The 20,752-nt window shown below is 33.1% G+C and overlaps 1 protein-coding gene across 1 annotated transcript; it reads right to left on the bottom strand.

Moving 5' to 3' along the window:
* Nucleotides 1-751: 751 nt before the first annotated feature.
* On the bottom strand, nt 752-20,135 carry LOC124357760. Its single transcript, XM_046809796.1, has 5 exons — nt 19,993-20,135; nt 17,098-17,941; nt 5,403-5,561; nt 3,191-3,487; nt 752-884 (listed from the first exon to the last, which is right to left on the bottom strand). The coding sequence occupies exons 1-5, from the start codon at nt 20,079-20,081 to the stop codon at nt 756-758; spliced, it is 1,518 nt and encodes a 505-aa protein (XP_046665752.1). The 5' UTR covers nt 20,082-20,135; the 3' UTR covers nt 752-755.
* Nucleotides 20,136-20,752: the final 617 nt, after the last annotated feature.

Below are 20,752 nucleotides of genomic sequence, written 5' to 3'. Positions count from 1 at the left end.
ATTAAAAAACCAAATATGGTTTATCTTTATATGAACTTTTGTACATCTTAGCGTACTTCTTCACACAAAAATAGTGTATAAATATTTTAAATATATAACTATTAAATTGACAAGAAAAAGTAACTCTAATTCAAAAATAAACAGTAAACAATACATCACAGCTAATGTTTCATCAGAAATGCCAATAAGAAAAGTAAAAAATGTTCATAAATTATCAAAGGTTTAAACTGAAAGGAAATTTTAATTTTAATATAAGTTGATAAACAGTTTCCTACTGATATTTTTGCAAACGTGTAATATTACATTATTGATACCTTTTCATTTATAATGATTTAAATTTTGTCCTGATTGAGTTCTCTGGAATGTACATCGAGGGGTTTATCATCTCCATGAACAACAACGGTGACCTGTCATTCTAATATGAAGGTGGTTATAGGTTTGGCCTATATATTGTTACTACAAAAATTACAATTTAGATTATATACTATGTTGGTTGAATTGCAATTAGTAGTCCCTTTAGTTGGATACATTTTATTAGTTACGTTACTGCTAAAATTTTGACTAGATGACATGATTTTGAATTTACCACAGCGTGGTTTTTAACTTAACGTGGGTTTACAACCGTTAAATTGTTTTCTACAATTTTCATATATTTGTTATAAAGATACATAAAATAATTAATTAATAAATTTCATGCCTTATGAATTACAGTATTTAAATTATGAAGCCTAAAGTTACAGACTTAGAGAAGATTATTAGTAACAACTCACATATTCACCAGGAGAACTGTCAGGCGTGAAGTATGCTGAGGAGTTTTGACTCAACTCATGACTTGAATTGCCATCTTCGAAATGATCACTTAGTGATCTTTTAAAACGTGGTCTCTGAAAATAAATATTGATTAGTTACGTCAAGCCAATGAATACAACTCTTGTGAACCTGGCCACAGACACTCCTAAAAAATTAAACACAGATTTAAGAATCAATCTACACAATCAGTCATTGCTGATATAGGAGCATGACGATCAATATTTTCACGGATAGTCAGGCAGCACTGATGGCGCTGGACTCTTGTGTGTTCAAATCCAAATTTGTTTAGGATTGCTATCAAGTTGTTTCTTCCCTTGCCAGAATCAACAATGTGACTGTTTGTTGGGTTCCTGGTCATAAGGGGATCCCTAGAATGAAAGAGCTGAAGCCCTGGTCAACTGGGGCTCAGCACCAATTATGACAGGCCCTCAACCATTCTGCGGTATTCCAAGGTGTGAATCCTTTGGGGCTGTCTCGAAATGGGTTCGCGTTGAACATGAGAGAAGGTGGAGGTTGTATCTGGACTTGAGAATGAGCAGAATGGTACTACAGTCACCTTCCTCCAGAGTGGCTTCTGACCTTCTCTCACTAAATAGATCAATGTCTTCTCGGATTATAGGTCTGATCACAGGACATGGTCACCTGAGGAACCATCTTCACAGAGTTGGCATCCTTCACGAGGATCCGCTCTGTAGAATGTGTGATGAACAGGATGAAACTGCCGAACACTTGCTCTTTGATTGCCCTTCAATAGCAAGGGAGCAGTATGCCATCTTTGGTAGTTTGGACAAGGATGATGGATCTCCCCAGGAAGACCTGATAGGTTGTTTTCGGCGGTTTGTGGAACTGCTGAAATCATAGATTGTTAGGCCTCATGGTGTGTGCAAAAGGCCCTTGAGGCTTAAGTGCATGGCAGTAGACCGCCCCACAGAAGAAGAAATCATATGAAAAGAATTTGTTAATCCTGAAAGTGGAAAACACTCAATTTATCAAGAGTTTTTTAAACTTGCCTTACATCTTTTAGGCTATTACATCTTACTGCTTGGTTTTGATGCTAATCACATAAGGAATGTTCAATTTAAGTATATAACAATACCTGTAATATATATAAATACAATAATTTGTAAAAATTGTACATAGCCTTTCTATAAGTGAGTTAACATGAATTATTAGTTACAAGCTTAGAAAATCAAACCACATCTTGGAGTTAGTATTTATTTAAGAGTTTGTTTTTATTTAAGATACATATAAATACATTAAAATATTTCAATCTAATATTTCTTTTCTATTAAATGACCTATCATTTGTATAATTTGGTTTTTATACTACTAATTGTAACTTTGGTGTATATTTAAATTACTTTATTAACTTTAAAAAAAGTTTATAAATATACATAAGATAAGTGTACTGTTAGTAAACAGATTATTCTTAATATATTGTATGAGTACTTTTCATAGAAAATTCAACTTATTTTATACTTTAAATGTTGTACAAAACTAATAAAGATGATTTGCAAAATAAAAAAAAACAACACAGTGCCAATGTGAGAAATATGGCACTTAGTTCCAATATAAAAATTTGTATCTTTTGTGGATGACAATTACTCTATGTGGTGTTACAGATAATATCTTTTTTTATTATTAATATACTGGGCTTGTATAGTTCATACATCTTTGGAATTAAAATCCCTTCATACTTCAACTTAGCTCGAATTCTGGAGAGTTGACTATAATCTTAAAAATAGTAAATAAAATTAAGTTATAATACTATACCACAAATTTTCATTTTTGTATGCAAGTTAGAGCTAGACAAGATTTTTTAGCTTGATATAATATTTTTTTCTGTCAATGTTTAACAAGAGAAATATATTTAATTTGGAGATTAGATGATCAAGCATAATATAGATTATTGTTGTTATTTTTAATATTTATTAAAGAAATTGCAATATTTCTTCTGGCAATTTTGATAAACAGAAAATTAGGATAATGAACTAGAAATTTTTACTAAAAAAATGGCACAGATAGCCATCCTCATAGGTACTGTTGGAAAACCAAAAGCAGTGCCGTAAGATTCTCCTAATTGTTTTTTAAAATAATTTGTTTGATTTGTAATATTTATCATATGTAACTCTCCATCTGTTTATGAGAAAGGTATATTTAGTGCTTCCAATAATCAGGAAATCACAGACACTACATCTGTTCTTGATAATAGTCTCAGAAATACTTTAAAATATGCCAAATTCATTGGCAAACAATTCCTAAAAAAACAGAAAGAAGTGTATTAATTTGTGAAAATTACATATGATTATTATACTCTAAAAACTGATATTAACACTTGATATTTGAGTTAAAATTAAATTAAGAAATAATTATATACTCACAACTACTTCTATAGATTTCGGCGTGCTTTCTGGAGTAATGAATATTGATGATTCTGGCGTGCCATTAGATAAACTCCCAGATTTTGAGGTTCTTGTCGCACTTCGCACTTTTGACGGTGCAAGAATCGTGTCATCCCAGATGATTGGTGTTCTCACCTCTGAAGTTGACCTTTTGGGGCTTTTCAAAGTCGGTGTTGCAACGGAAGCAGATGAACTTGGACTTTTAACTAAGTATTTTGAACATTCCTTTGAAGAATTTCTCTCTTCAGTTTTACTATTTTGCACCATTCTTTTAATCTAATAAAATAGATTTGAGTTAGTCTGGTACATGTTCATCAAGGAAAACTCTTTACCACAATAAAATCTGGATTAAATGAAAAGTGAATAATGTTAAAACTTTGAAGACTAGAATTTTTGGGTGTGTCTTTTTCTCTCTGTAGAATATGCCATTTTTTCCAAAAACAAGTTTAAAAAGTGGTTAATCAATAAAGCGTACACATGAATATATTGAATTAAGAGATAAATCATCTTATATGTACATACTTTCTAAAAGTCAATCAATGTATATTGCTTTGGCGTGATAAAAAAACACACACATATTGAGATACACTACATCTAACAACACCAGTAACGTGCCACATGAAAAGTTTTCTTCACTATGTACAGGTTACCAGCCCCAATGATAGACTCATACCTGAAAAAACTGTGTCCAGATATTGTAATCAGTTAATTCAATATTACAACAAAACTTTAAAATATAGTCCCAATGGGCATACAAATGGAGAATATGTGGAAGCCCTTCAGTCCTGAGAAGAAAATAACCCTCTCGTACATCCTATGGCAATAGTCTGGTGAGAGACAACACACACAAAAACATCAGTCCTCAGGAAAACATGGTCTCTGTAGTTGTAATGGCCATAGTTATTAAAATGTTATTTAATATCCAGTTTAAATCTACATTTATTTTCTTAATTTTACGTTTGCGTATGGGAATGTTTGTGTATACATTTTCCGGGGTATTTAAGAAAAACTCTTCAAACGTGAATTGGTTATCATTTATGTGCAAGTAAAGACATGTTTGCTTACTTAATAGAAAATGCAAGATCCGAAAAGTAGAGCAACTAAATTTACTATAACAAGATTAGTACATTTAGACGGATATTATAAAATGCACTTTTTCGAAATTGAAGCTTACTTACGTAATATGAAACATAATTATAAATTAATAATTTATGCTTGGGAGCTAAATAAATACAAATAATATGAAGACATAAAGATATCTAATGCAAAACTAAACTGATCTACAAATATTATATAACACAAAACAATATTTGTAGACTGCAAATCAATGGCTTTTTTATTGCATTGAAATAATCATACAATGATTCTTAAAAATATTAAAACATGTCATTATAAAAGTTTTAATAGGCTGAAGCTAATAACAAATAAGTTAAAAAGGAAATTACCTAGAATAAAAACTTTTTAAACATTGTTTTAAATCCAAACTTGCAAGAAAGTATAGGTATTTTACTTAATACAGGGTTGCTACAGGAGTCCAATAATGAAATTCCCTGACTTTTCCCTGATTTCCAGACCAAATTTTTCATTTTTCCCTGACTTTTTTTGACGCAATCCCCAGGGTTTTTGGCTGCCTGCTTCATGCGCCGCGTCGTCTGCAGGCTTGGACTCGGCGCGGCGGCAGTAAGTTTATTTGTGTAAAGGGATTTTATATTTTTCCCTGACCAACGTCGAAATTCCCTGACTTTTCCCTGATTTGAGACCGGATTCCCTGACTTTTTCCCTGATTTCCAGTCCTGTTTTTTTCCCCTGACTTTTCCCTGACTTCCCTGACCCTGACCTGTAGCATCCCTGTAATAAATTTAAATACTTGTCATATTGGAAAATGGCAAGCCAAATTTGAAATTATAAAATCATATTTTTAACTGTCAATAAAAATTAGGTGAAGCCCCCCCCCATTTGAACGTTCCTATAAATTTGGTTTCATCAGATCAGAATGTCAGTCAGCAACTTGTCTTAAGCTTAGGCTAGTACGGTTTGGCCAATCATTCCCGGTCAAATCTTCTAAAATCAGGCTAAAATTTTATTTTATCAGTGTACCTCCCCCCCACCTTTAGGTACTTTTAAAGGATTACGTTATGTAGTACGTAATCCCATACGTTAAAGGATTAATTTAAGCAAGATGTATCCTTACCTTGTACACTTGTGGTGGAGTGAATCTAACTGATGAAGATAATTCGGATTGTGTAGGTCCATTACCTTCATCTTCCAAAGATCTCTTTAATGTACTCTCTGATGAATTTACCTCATTGTTTTTTGTTGATTTCACAGTTTCACTATTTGGTGATGACATCTGCAACAAGCCATACCGTATGTGCTCAGAATACATATAATAATATGAATTGGCTTCATGGCAATTACAAAAAGAGCATCCCCTAAAACTCCCCTGAGCAAAAATTTGTTGTAGGTATTTTTCCTTGTTCAGCTGAGGAAGCTCTACCTAAAATTTTACTGTTGGTGGTGAACATTAACATTACTTTTGTCTAGTGATAATGTAAATTAGTATCTATAATAACACCCAAAACAAAAATATACATTTTGGTTGGGTTTATGTATCTGTTGAACTGAACATAAGCTTTCTTAAGGTCCATTTCCACTAGGCCTCTGATTCTGTGTAATACATCATGCATCTTATTACCCTTAACACAGAGCGACTTGAGCTTGACCCATGCGCCTGACCTCTGTGTAGCATACCACTGACAAAAGAAATAAATAAAATAAGAATGGCATATACACCGAGCTGCTGGAGAGGCATGATTGATGCAAGATGCTCCTCATCAATCACGGAAAACACATGTGACTACATGCAACCAGCTTTGTTACTACTTTCGGGACAGGCGGCATTGCATACAACATTCTGTATCTCTTGTGCACCCAAGCGCAAGTCATGAAAACAGGTATAGTGGAAAAGAACCTCTAATAAGGAAATTAGTAACTTATTGTAGGTAAGTAATAAAAATTATAGTAATAGGAAACTTAGGGAAGCACATAAAAAAATGTTGGAAGTGGCATGCAAATATTTTTTTAAGATATTTTTATAATTTTCATATTCCCTCCAAATAACAGGTTTCTCAAGGCTCTCAAAATAGGCATTTGTTTCAGTAATGGGTAATTCTAAGCAATATATGGGTCAACCTCGATTTTTCTCATATTACAATATAATGTTCCAATAGTCAATTAGAAAAGGAAATGACTAGAATTTCTTGCCGGAAAGCAGTTATAGGGAGCAGGCAACCGCGAGAACTACCTATTAATGATCAGGGGCACTGACGTGATCTGGGCTTCAAATTTGGAACTACTCGAGTTAATTTTTTTCCTAAAAGAGCAAGCAGCGCGAAGCGCTGCGCAGCGGGCAAGCATCGTGCGTGATCTTCGTCTATACTGAATTGATTCAGGCCAAAGGAATGACACAGATTCCTTTACCAGATTTTTACGGATATTTTGTATTGGGCGGATTATATTGGTTTACTTTGTTTTCCAGCATGTAATTATGTGTTTAAAATTGTTTTACATACATTACCTACATTATATTGTAATATGTAGTAACAATTTATCAGAAATTTTTAATAAAAAAAAGGATCACGCACGATGCCTGCCCGCTGCGCAGCGCTTCGCGCTGCTTGCTCTTTTAGAAAAAAAATTAACTCGAGTAGTTCCAAATTTGAAGCCCAGATCACGTCAGTGCCCCTGATCACTAATAGGTAACTCTAAGCAATATATGACCGTCTGGCGGTTGCCTGCTCCCTATAACTGCTTTCCGGCAAGAAATTCTAGTCATTTCCTTTTCTAATTGACTATTGGAACATTATATTGTAATATGAGAAAAATCGAGGTTGACCCATATATTGCTTAGAATTACCCAGTAATGACTTCTTCATTCGACCCAAATCTCCTAGCGTCCAGCCATTTTTTTAGGTTTGAAAACAGGAAATCTCCAAGGGGGCTAGATCTGGAGAATATGCTGGATGGGTTACTAGCAGTTAGTAGCCCAATTCATGGATTTTTACCATTACAGTATGACTAGACAAGTGTGCACACATACATTGTCTTGACGGAACAGCACTTTCTTCTTCGCCAAATGCCTTAGTTTTTATTTCAATTATTCAACGTTGAATCTGTCCAAAAGCTCTGAATAATATTCGCTGGTGATCGTTCTACCCTTCTCAAAATAATCAATGTGAATGACACTTTGTGCATTCCAAAAATCTGTGGCCATGACATTATTGGCTGACAGACTCACCTTAGCATTGTTTGGTCCACGTTCACCCTGAAAAACCCACTGTTTCGATTGTTCCTTGATCTCTGACGTGTTGTGATGGATCCATGTTTTATCCACAGTTACAAAACGGTGCCAAAACTAATCCGGATTACGGCTGAACATCGCTAAACACTCATTTAAGGTGGTCACATGGTTGCGCTTAGGTTGAGTGTGAGCAATCACGGCACCAATCTCCCTTAGAGTTTTTCATGTCTAAATATTCGTGTTAAATGTGATATATCCATTCAGTTGAGACAACTATAACATGAACCAACTCACATTCTTTCTTTCTCTGATCATCTAATATCATTCCATGGCTTTTATCGATGATTTCTGGCGTAATACCTTCTTTTGGGCGACCTGAACGTTTGGCATCACTAGTGCTGGTATGACAACAACAGTAATCTGTAAACCACTTCTTAACCATTGAAATTGAAGGTGCTAACAAAACTTCTCTATATTAACATTTGTAAAGCCTAAAACTTAATTCAATTCAACATCATCCAGATGATACCAAATCACACTACCAATGAATTTACTTTATATATTATAGTTTAGATATTTCTAATCGATAGTCGATTTGATTGTTGTGGACAGCTTATTATACTGCAGCCTTAAAGAGTGTTAAGGATAGCAATATTAATGAAAAAAAGTAAGAAAGTCCTAAAACATATATCTGAATAAGGAAGTAAATCCCTATGTAGTGAATTCCTAAATCTCCTTACCTTAGACCAAAAATATTGATATTATAACCAAAAATTTATTGAAAAATACGAGAAAAACTGAAAATAGGCTAGACCTAACTGTTACGAGGCGTGTTCAGACAGTAAGTACCGTTAACAAAAAAAAAAACAATTTTTACTATTTTTTTTTTAATACAATTTTATTTCTACATGAAGCCCAAAACTTAAACTACTTTTTGACATAATTTATGAAGCTAAAAAAAATACCTTACCTAACTAACTGACTGTCTTGCCTAATCAAAATTGCCAAATCCACTACCCAAAGGCCTACTTGAGAGTCAAATGGGGGCAGACTTTAATAAGCAACCTACACTCGTTTTTCTGTTATTTTTATAGAACAATTCAGTATATTATCCAACTTCGATAGGCTATGTAAAAATCCTACAAAATAAAGAGTTATAATAAATTACCCAACAAGAAGAATCAAGTACATTACAATTTTAAACACACAAATTTAACACTAACATTACAAAACCTAATATGGCCTAAACTTAGATATCAAACAAAGCTTACAGTATTTATAACTTTCCCCTTGATAGCAATGAGTAACCACTTTTGTGAAATGGAGGAAAGAATTCTCCCCCAAACTCACATGTTAAAGCCACTTAAACAAATCTCATAAATTGTAAGAAATGGCTACAGTATAATAAGAGGCCACCACCACAACAGATCATACTTATGATTATCTAAATTTTAGAAACAAAAACTTTGACACGAATTACGTTATATAAAACTATCTATGTTATGTATCTAAAAAATTTAACAACACAGTTAAACATTTAGTTACTTTTTGCTGTTTTTAAGGATATACTATGATTCTATTCTGGTGGTAGCCTCTTATTATACTGCAGCCTAAGAAATATCTCACTTATTTTTCTCATATTCAGTCTCAAAGTATTTGTTACTTCTTGCTGTTTATTGTTTACAATAAAATTACTGCAACTAAGTTTATTCATATGCTAAATCAATTGTAATATCGAATTATTCCTGAAAAACAAAACAACCGAAAAACAAGTGTAGGCCGCATATTAAAGTCTACCCGTCAAATGCTATAACCAAGGCTTTAACACTACCTGAGAACTAAACGCTCTACTCATGAACCATCTTGTCCTACCTGAGAGCTAACCACTCAACCCAAGATGGACTCTCCTATTAGGGATTGTAGCCTATTCTTTTTAGTTGTTTAGGCCTTTTCCTCACTTTTTTATTTAAATAGTACTGCTATCCTATTATTTATTGAGCACTTTGAAATTTAAAGACAACAAATAATGTGAAGTGGGTCTTTTAAATTAAAGTAGGAGACTGTTATTTTTATACTTTTTGTTTATTCATTATACCTAGTATTTTACAAGTGTTGTCCCGACAAGTTAAAACCTACATATTAAAGAAAGCTCATTTTCTGACAACCCAAAAAACATAACACGAAACATTACAGTTCCAAAGATATTTATATTCATTTTTCAGATAGCTTATGTAGTCCATTTTTAATTGAAGTTGTGCATGGTGTGAAAATACTTATGGGGGAATAGGTTAGCTGGAGAGTTCATTCTGAATTATTAATGATACAGTCATCCTGCATATAAATACATAAATTCCAACTCCGTACACATATAAAATAATTAAAACCATACAATAATTATCCTATAATTAAAACTTACTAATAATTTATCCAGAAGCACTGACGAAATTGGTAAGGACCTACAACTTTGACTACTGTAACGATGAGATGATAAACAGGAAGTAGTCATTTAGAAAACAGTTGTTATTCCAGAAAAATATAAAATATCAGCTGATTAAATGATCCAAATGCATAAACAAGTTTTAACACCACACAACCGAAATGTAAACTACTACTGTTCCTTTCAAACATGAAGTAACTAATAACGCAGACTAAAGGCCTCTTCTAAGCCAGCAGTCCAGCACACATTAACCTGAACTGTTGCCAACTGCCTAAACTTAATTCATTGCAAAATAATGTAACGATATGTTATAATTATATAAAGTCTGCAATACCCTATTAAGAGACTATGAAGAGAGACAATGCTCGATCACAAAATATATGCCTACAAATTAAATGAACCCATAAAAACGTATCCATTTATTCATAATAGTGAAATGAACAATATATTTCCTGGAATTGTATGCCAAAATCTTCAGGAAGCATACAATAAGAGTATAAAATAAGCAATAAACATGATAATTAACAAAAAAACTACAAAATATAAATACACAACTGAAACATGGAACGACGCAGCTATAGTGGCACACATGTAGATTTTGAAAAAAACTATTCATTTATCTTAAATTTAATCACATTGGCTATTTAGATTTCAAACCATTATCTAATTTGCTTGTTCTAGATTTTAAATGTTGATCTATTTATTTTCTTTAGGTAAAGGGAAGACTTAAGTCTTTTAGTACATAACACTTTTTAATTTTATCTTTTGTGCTCAAGATATAAATTCAAAATGCACAATTTGAGGCGGGACGCACTGGCATCAATCTAAAATTTTGGCAACTTTTGGTTCGTTTGATTTGCTTGAGACCTCATGTTTTCAATATTTTCCGTGGGAGGAGTCTCGGATTTCCCGGGAGGAATGAATCACATACACCCACACCCCGGGAATAACCTTCTCACGTCTAAGAAAACAAAATTACTAATTATTTACAAATAAAATGTAGGAAATTTTTCAATCAATTTCACGAAAGCATTATTTGTTTTATGAGTTATTTTATTTATCTTCGTATAATGACAGTCCATGAACTAAGTATATATATATATATATATATATATATATATATATATATATATATATATATATATATATATATATATATCCGTTTTCTCATATTTGTATGAACATTTTGCCATCCCTTCCCTTATAAATCATAGTACATTAACGAATGTGATAAATGTTATTGATAATCGTCTTTGGGTTTAACATTAATTAATTGTAACGTATTCTTGCATTAAAATGTTCGAAAACGAAGCACTAGAGTAGCTCTTGATATAATGACACGCCTATTTTTTTTTTACAAAATCAAGCCATAAGCCTTTAAGAGGCAATTTTTTATTACAGGAAATTTGATGTTGACTCTACAATCCATAAAAGATAATCTTGTTTACATTATATATATATATATATATATATCGTATGGGGGACAAAGGCAGCTATCCATAAATAAATAAATTAAAAATTACAATTATTAAAAAGTACGTAAGAACAAAGTTCTTGAGTCATAAATTAAAAATAATATTAAAATCTCCCGTCACAAAGCTAAATCCAAATTACTGAGCCAGTTTAGAGACCCATCCTCTAAACCACACAGACCAGCCAGACCACCAGAAAACAATCGCAAAGGACAGTCGTTTACAATGTGCTCCATTGTCTGAGAGTTTGCGCCACAATCACACGTCTGGTCGTCAGTAATACCCCACTTGAATTTCCAGTGATTGCTTCTCCCAACCCCAGTTCGAAAACGATTCAATAAAACCCATTCCTTTCGAGGAATTTCCAAGCCACCCGCTGCTTTCGGGGGGTGAAGTTGTTCGCGTCCGTAGCTTGCTACACGTGCTCCCTGGGTAACGCTAAACGAACAGCAATTTTTGGTAGCTGGACCGTCACTCTTGTGATCTCCCAGTTATGGCAGCTATCGAAGATCTTGTTTACATTTCATGACGTAATCTAATTTCTTTATATGTTTGCTCTGTTTTAATTTGTACAATTTACATAGATTAGTTTATTTACCATAAGTCTACGCGGACTTATTAACTCTTATGGATTATAATGTAATTTAAATTATTAAGGATCCAGCAAGGCCTTCAATCGTGTGGTTCTCTGTCTGCACATTAACTGATAAAGACTTGATACTTAGTACATAGGTTGCCCTTAGTCCAACGAAGAGCCCTCAAATTTTGGAGTCAAAAAGTCAAAGGACAATCTGTTCGTCAGTCTGAAACTATGCTACAACTCTTGATAAGAAGTCATGGAAACTTGAAACTTGGTGTATAAGTTTATCTTGTCCCAGTAGGAACAAAATAGATTTTGGAGCCAAAAGGTTGAAGATCAGTTTGTCCGCCTGTGCGACAATTTTTTCATTATAGTCTATCAGGTCATTTGATACTAGGTTGTATCTGACCTTTTGAGCATTAATGTACGATACTTCACAGTTTTTTTCTTCTACAGAACAATTGTATTCGTCGAATTATGACTTCCTAAAAATTACAAAATTAATTTTGTTACTGTTTTCACATTGGTATTACTAATACCGTGAAAAGAACGAAAAATATATAAATTGTCTCAAGCTCGGAATATATCACCGCATCTACAAGACGGACACGATACCTTTGTGGGAAAAGTTCGGTATTGCAGTTTATGTAGTACAAGAATAAATGAGGACAAAAACCGAGATAGTACCGCATGAACTGTAACACAATTGTCCATCCTACGTCATAGACCAAGAACAGAAACCTATTTGTAAATCGATTTTCAGTTTTTAACATGAAATGTTGGGCACAATAAGCGCATGTTATTCTTACATACATAGTATTCATAGTGACATTTGTGAAAATAATCTTGAATATCTTATTAGCTACACAACATAAATTAAACGTATTTTAACAGCATCCTAATAATACTATAAATAATACGAAAGTGCCTTTTTTGTTTTAGGCGAAGTTTTATTTAATATGTTAATTATTAGATCTAAAAAATAATGTTACTACCTAACCTGACCTGGGCTGGGCGGCGGCGGAGGCGCTCATTCAGTCGCCATACACATAATGGTAAATTGCACACACGTTCGATCATTCCATCACAAGCACTTACACACACACGCGCGCGCGCGCGCCCACACACACACACGCACACGCACAAAACCAACAAGTAACACGCATCCTTGCACCTTTTCTGCAGCATAATATACGATTGGCTTGACTAGCTCCGATTATTCTGACAGTAATGTATGTAACTTTCCCTTAGTTCTTGGACTAACTCTCTTTAGCTTTATTAATTAATAGAATATCGTAGAATGTCGTGTTTACTTTTTTACATATATATGCAGGATGTATACAATGTTTTAGTTTAAAATTATATCACATTTAGAAGTTCATTTATTTAATGTTAATGTAGGCTAACAAATTTCAAATAAATAAGTTTATTAGTGCTGCTGGACTGACTTAAGAACTCTAATCCTGCACACAGAAGTGGAGTCTCTGCAGGTATTATTCCAATTTTCGTTTACCCATTTTGTAAGTCAATTGTATTGATGAATTGTTTGGAAATAAATAAATGAAATGAAATGAACCTTTATTACAAATTTAAAGACTGATATGAAACACATCTTTTCACTTTTTACAGAAGTAGGCTCCTCTGATCTGTGATATATATTTTCTTGATCGGGAAACAAGGCAAAATCAACTATTGAACCAAAAATACTAAGATTGGAGTAAATGAAAATCGCCATAAATATGCTTTTGTTAACACATTTTCTTGATCGTGGGAAGAAGACAAACTCAACATTGGTGTGGGAAATAAAATTCACTTGAATCATTAATGCTCTTACAGGTGCAAAACCTACGAAATTGCGTGCGAAACCGGGGGTAACAGCTGGTAGTTTTTACAATCATCAAATGGCTTAGACATTTTGTAATGATGGTAACAAACATTTTATTCTCAAATAAGACACAGTTGTATGTGTAAACATTGTTAAATAAGTTTTCAACACATAAATTAGAATTAACTAAAACCGATTTTTTCCATACAGGTTTTCTCTGTTTTATTTCAAGAATATTATTTCGATAACTTACTGTACTGCACAAAGCGCTTCATGCCAAGAACAGTTAAAATTACATTGCGAATATTAATAAATTATAACATGTTTAACAAATTGTAGAAGATAACGGTGTTGTAGAGCCGACCTTTGTGCAACGAACCACTAAAATGCTATCTTTCTATAAAAATCCATAACAGAGTTAAGCCTTACAAACTTCCATAAAAACCTTCACCTAGTCTAGTATGGTTGGATATTGGACTTTTAAAAGGTAATTCTGAAAGGAAGGTTTCCTGGTACTCAATAATGTTTTACAATACATTTCAAAAAAGTTTAATGAAATAACATATGTGTTATACCAAGTAAGTAATGTGCTTATTGAAATAAGAGTGCATCAAAATGCTTCTTTCACGTATACAACGAAATGTTTGTTTAAGCACAACAGACAGTGTAATATATACGTAACTCTTTTTTAATTCTTCTGAAATTTCCTTAGCGTAATATATTTCCATTTAAAAATAAGATAACTACTAACTGCAATGAGATACATTTTTGAATACTATGTAAATTGCTTGTAAAGGTTATGTGTGTATGTTTTGATGTCAATTTTCAAACCTTAATAACATATTTGTTTTGTATTCTCAAAATATCTCTCAAATGATTATAACCGTCTTTGAACAGGCGTAGAAATATGAATGTTGTATAACTAAAGAGTATAAATTAAACAGTAAGGTAGACCGCAAGTACAGTATTTTTGGGTAAGGTTTACAGTTATTACGCCACAATAAATATATTTTTATTGAAAATAATGAACGTTACTTTTTTACCAAACCATTTCAACTTGGCCAAAACCGCACGCAGCCCAATACTCGGACAACGTTCACTGTGGCTCAGAAGTGATCATTACATGGGAGTATTAGTTTTTAGTACCTACTAAAAATATTCAGAATAATGTAAGACTTTGCGAAAGTATTGTTTCTCAACGCAGAGATTAAGAAATACATTTGCATTCTACATTTTAAAATAAAAAATAAAAGTTTACGATTAGCTAATTGTAGATCATACGTTTTAATCCAAACTCAATATCTGAAAACTAAGCAGGAGTGAATTCTATGTTATAATGACGCCGATCTCTTTTTAGAAATTGCATGTTTGACTGAATCGTATATTCATTTTTATATAGTTCTTGAAGTCGCATTCGAAGAGCAATTCATTGCAACCAGCAGCGTATTTGGGGGAGATCCAGAGGGTTCGGACTCTAATACTGACAGAGGAAAATAATAACAAATATTTATTTGTTAATTACAGTTAATCTAACAAGAACTATAAACTTTAGTACTGAATTCTATTTTAAACTTTTGATTTAAAATAGAAATAAAAACATATTTCTAGAATTATAAGAAACTGTGGTTACTTGCACTTGCACCTAACTCTATGAACGACCTTCTGAGATAATGATGAATGGTTCAGCACCAGGCGCGGCTCAGTAGAAGGAGGAGGTGCGTGAGCAGAACCTTACTATTTCGTAGCGGTAAGGTTCTGAATAGTAGCGGTATGAATAGTAATTATTTAAACTCATACATTTGATTATTCGAGTAGTCACTCTTACTACAATTGTATCACGAATACCACAGCAATTCGTAGGAATAAATTTACGTGTTAATTAAACTTCACGTAGTATATTGAATTATTTTAACAACTCGGCAATTTATGAATCTATATTTATGTATCTCACAAACATTTTGTGTGGTTAATATAAACATTATTAGCTCTTGTCACTGTTTTAAGTGACGTCCCAGACATTATAGGTTAAAATAAAAATTGAAGTCATGTAGGGTACTGTTGACGTTAGCATCAAGACGGGTACATTTCGTTAGCCACGAGACTCAGCAGCTCATAATAAGTTTGTGTTATTCAAAGCAACTTCTTCACCAGTACCACATATGCATCCCTTCTTTATTGAATTGAAAACGAACTGCTTTTTTGTTTCGCGGCGCAGCAAAGAGAGTGTTATATTGGAGTTAACAAAATGTGTTTTGATTAGCACCATACTAACTTATTTATTATTTAAGCGACTACCACCCATGTCATCAGGACTGTCGTTACTTCGGGTCGCGGTGCGGCGCTTCGATTATGAAAATTTCAGGTTGCGTTTTGTCCAACGTCACTAGGACGCATTTTAGCGAGTTCACGACGAGTTTTGTTGCATCTCCGTGTGTAGTTCACACACACGAATGAGAATAATAGCGTACCGATCATTTTTATTTTTTTAATTTTGTACTCTTAGTTCATTGTTTGATTATACAATCTAGTAGTCTACTGCAATTACAAAGTAGACCTACTAAGCAAAGTTTGTAACAAAATTTGCACTGAAAAGCAAAGGTCTTTAAAAAATAAGAGTTTTGTAGTGTTGTAAGTCATATACCTTACAGCACCAAAATCTCATTATCGAAAACATTAATACATGTTATGTCATTCGTTTTTAGGTTCAGCCTAAATTAGTGGAATTTTATCGATGATCTTCAAATATGTTTAGGAAAAATGGTCTAAATCCTTTTGGAAATCTTTTTTGTCCACCCTGGGAACCAAGATATTGACGACAATTTTACCTTTAGTGTATGACGAAAGTCAAGCAAATATTAATGTAAATATATAGTATTTGCATTATTTAAAAGACAAAGATAAATAGCAAGTATTCAATTAACAATGTTTCTGTGCCCTCTAATTACTTTTCTTCCTTTTGGAAGAAAAATTAATACATTTTAACTACCGCTTTAATACAATATCTATGTTATTAAAATAAGCAAACGGTATAAGTCCAGGCAAAATACTAGTTTTTACTTAATTTTAATTGGAACTTCCAATGCGTTTGTCTAAAAAAAATCCTTATTAGCTTACGGGAGGAGGCTTTGTAGAGGTGGTAGTTTCTCTAACCTGTCTCCTCAGTATTGGTTTTGGCTATAAGAAAAAACGTATTTATGCGAAGAAATAAATAAAATAATTCTAAGATAGTCTAAATTGGAATTGCAACTCATAAACTGAAATAAGCGATTTACCTCAGTATCCTTTGCATGCATTTCCCTTCCATTGTCACCATCCTTAGGAACATCTTGGTTATCAGAGACATCCATCGCTTCTTCATGAACACTGTCAGCTATAGTCCATTCCATATCATCCTTAAGAATTTCCTCTACTACTCTAATACATAGGTCCTTACTCTCTTTCAATATTTCTTCTTCAATGAGGTTTGTATTATTCATTGTTTCAGTTGGAATATCACGAATTTTACCGTCCATTTTTTGACATTGTGAACTTTCAACCTTAGGATACAATTTTTTATTTCTGTTTTTGTTTTGAAGTCCAGATACGTTTTGAGGTTTCTTATCTTTTATTGTTCCTTTTCTATCTTTACGGTGTCTTGTCTTTCTACTTTCATGTGATTTACAGCAGTCATCACTTTTCGTGCGGTTGTCTGTTTTTGATGTATGATCTTTTACTTTATTTGATTTGTTTAGTGATGCACTGTTTTCATTATTTTTGTCTACTTTATTGCCACTATCTACTTTTTTACTCTGATTTTGTTGGGGTTCTGGAGGTTTTGTGATGGTAATTGGTTTTCTTTGCACAATCATCTTTTGATCTCTCAAATTGACACCCATCCTTGGAGTGGATGTGGAGATTGGATGAGGAGAAGATGCACTTGATGTAGAATCCCACGAGGCATGTTGGCTGCACATAGGAGAGCTTGGGTACCAAAGTGGTCCTTGATTTGACTTGTATGGTAGAGCTACTGGAATTGGCCGGTATAGATATTGGACTGGTGGCGGCTCTGGCACCCAGTAACCTCTAGTTGGAAGTACACCAGTCTTGAAGACTGGACCAAATGGAGAATGAACAACCCTGAAAACATCGTTCTCTCAATATGATAAATCCAATTTCTCATTAAAGTAATTTAAATTCCCTTAGCGGTTAGTTTTATCAATATGTCACGTATTTGAAATATTTTCTAATTGGAAGTAGACTAAGATTTGTTTTTCATATTAAAGATGGGAGTAGACCACAATGATACCAATCGGAATCAATATAAGAATAGCTTTGTCTGATCTTACAGAAAAGATTCACCTTTGATCAATTATGTATGATGATTGGCTGACTCACATAAAGTTGGTCGAATCTCTCGTTTTACATCTTGACCATAAACTTGCCCCAAACAAGATACAAAAACCTGCTGCAGTGATTTAATTGGGAAAACATGTGTCTAAACAGTGTATTTTGTATACAGGGGTGCTGAAAAGTCAGAAACGGCATAATATCTTCTGTACTCGTAAACGTACAAATATAAACATTTTTGTACACTGACAGAGGACATAAAATTTGATCTTTGTGATGGAATCAGTAGCTTATTCCCACATCTGATGGCCCGTAAGGAGTCGGCTCTTAAATAAAAGCATGAGTCAATGTGTATACCATTTTAAAGGTCTTAATTAGTAGAACATCATGCCGCAAATTAGACCTCAAAAACTTAAACAAAATGGCGGAACTCGAAAGTTTCAATACTGATCTTATGTGCAAGTTCAAGAATGGCATAATTCTATTGTAACCATATCAGACGAAGTTACAAAACTTCACGCGTGATAAATTAATTACTGTACATAAACACCTACTTTAAGATGTATTCAGTGTTCTACCATTCTTCTATTAGAACGGTCCATGAGGAGTCAGAAGAAGAGTTTTTAATGTAAGCATAGATTGATATGCACATCATTTTAAAGGGCTGGGGAAGCACATAAGTATGCCGTAAATCGAACTTCAAAGCTTGTATCCGTTAAGAAATGGCGGCGGTTCAAAGATTTTAAAAGTAAACTGTAAATTCAGCAGAAAATTCAGGAAGTTTCTTTAATTAGTGGAATTTCAAATTAAGGCTTCGTAGTTGTTAGTAACAATAGTAACACAAAGTTACCTATCTAGATTGTTATGGGTGTTCAAATTGTTTCCCCTCAGCTTCTTGGCAATATTCCAGCCTACGACAAAGCTGAAAACGCGTTGGTTATTACATCTACTGGAATACGCGCAGCTTCTTCTACAATACGGTGTCGTACGCTTGTTACTAACTATTAAACATTTTTCATAACTTTTCAGCACTCCTGTATACTAAAATAGCATTATATTTAGTTGGTCTATTTTAAAATTTCGTCAGAGGTAGTGATCAAGACTGAAGAAGAGTTATGTGATTTGATAGTATTATTTACTGATAATATTTTCAAGACCTACAAAAATGTAAAATATTGTAATAAAAATAATTTATAGTTTATTTTAAGCTTATGAAATCCATTGTGATAAAGTCATAAACAAATAAGTAACAACGGTTAATGCTGCAACAGGCACAACAACAAATAATTATTAACAAAACCAAATATCTTCTTCCTAAGCGTATTGATTAGGTTTGCTATAATTGGTTCGATGGTGTAAGGTGATCCTGCGATCAAATTATCTACCTTGACTTCGTCTAAATATACTATAGTAACAGGTCAGGATGGTCGAACCTAACTGGGTAGTGTAAAGATGCTCATACTGTAGGCATAATCATTTAGTTTAAGAAACAGCTGGACCGATGGAAATACTCCTATTCTCTTTCTCCTTTTATTCCCCAGTGTATTCTCCTTTTATTCATTTTTTTACAGTGTATTCAACTGTATACATTGTCTATTTTCTACTTTTCCCTGTTTTGATAAACGATATAATCCATCTGAGTGTTAGGTTCTTTGCAACTTCAAAACGTTCTCGTTATCTACAAACGGACACAGGCAAACTCCTGACCCGAGGGCTAAAATAAGGAAATGCAAACCTTATCTTGGAAAATACAAATATTTAACCTTTAGAGTTTTATTATATACTGCAAATTTCCCGCAAAATCATATATAGTTCATTATCGATATCTGAATAAAACTTACCGTTGCCATTCAACATTTCTATAGCATTCCAATACCACTGGTACTCTGTTATTTACTTCACTAGTTAATTTCTTTCTAGTTTTATCCATTCTATAAGTTTTCAAATTCAAATTCAAATTGTGGCTTCATTGCTGAAATATTATTTTTAATGTTACTTTACATAAGAAAAATAACGACACTACAGACATTAGTTGTGATTTTGTCAACAGTGTTTTGCAGTGTTCATCAAGCAGCTGTGTAGCAGTGAGAAGCGAGTTGTTAATCAGGATTGATTTTTTTGACCTAAGATATAATATAACACATATGTATCACAATTTAAATTTTTTATCATATGTATAATGGATACAGATAAATAAAGTCATTTACTTCCTCCAAATATCTCTAAAACACAAGGATATTCAAGTTTGTAAGATATAATTACACATTTTTGAGAATTTGATACTAATTTTTAGAAATTTAGGTCAATATGCGTTAGAACATGAACGTTGTTGATGTAATAAGATATAAAAATAAAGTCCTTTGTTTGGGGTTTTTGGCGATGGAAGGATTGTGAAGTATATGGAACACCTTCGGATTTCCGGATGCAACTGTGGAGCACTCATAATTCGTTGTCCACTCATGAAATGTTGAGCCAAACACTTGAAAGCACTGGCAATAGCCAGATATATCAAAAATTGAAAATTCTGCGAATAAAGTAGTAAATAATACAAAAAGAAAAACAGTGTTATGAATATACTCGAATTTAAGATACATAATTACA

This window comes from Homalodisca vitripennis, chromosome 3 (assembly GCF_021130785.1).
Source record: "Homalodisca vitripennis isolate AUS2020 chromosome 3, UT_GWSS_2.1, whole genome shotgun sequence".
Classification (NCBI taxonomy): Eukaryota; Metazoa; Arthropoda; class Insecta; order Hemiptera; family Cicadellidae; genus Homalodisca; species Homalodisca vitripennis.
This window is presented reverse-complemented; position numbering and strand designations above follow the sequence as displayed.

Coding starts and splice junctions, on each gene's coding strand:
- LOC124357760 (XM_046809796.1), bottom strand. CDS start 20,081: ATGGATAAAACTAGAAAGAAATTAACTAGTGAAGTAAATAACAGAGTA. Junction 17,942..19,992: donor AGAAATGTTGAATGGCAACG/GTAAGTTTTATT, acceptor CGATGTTTTCAG/GGTTGTTCATTCTCCATTTG. Junction 3,488..5,402: donor CTCCACCACAAGTGTACAAG/GTAAGGATACAT, acceptor CTATTTTATTAG/ATTAAAAGAATGGTGCAAAA.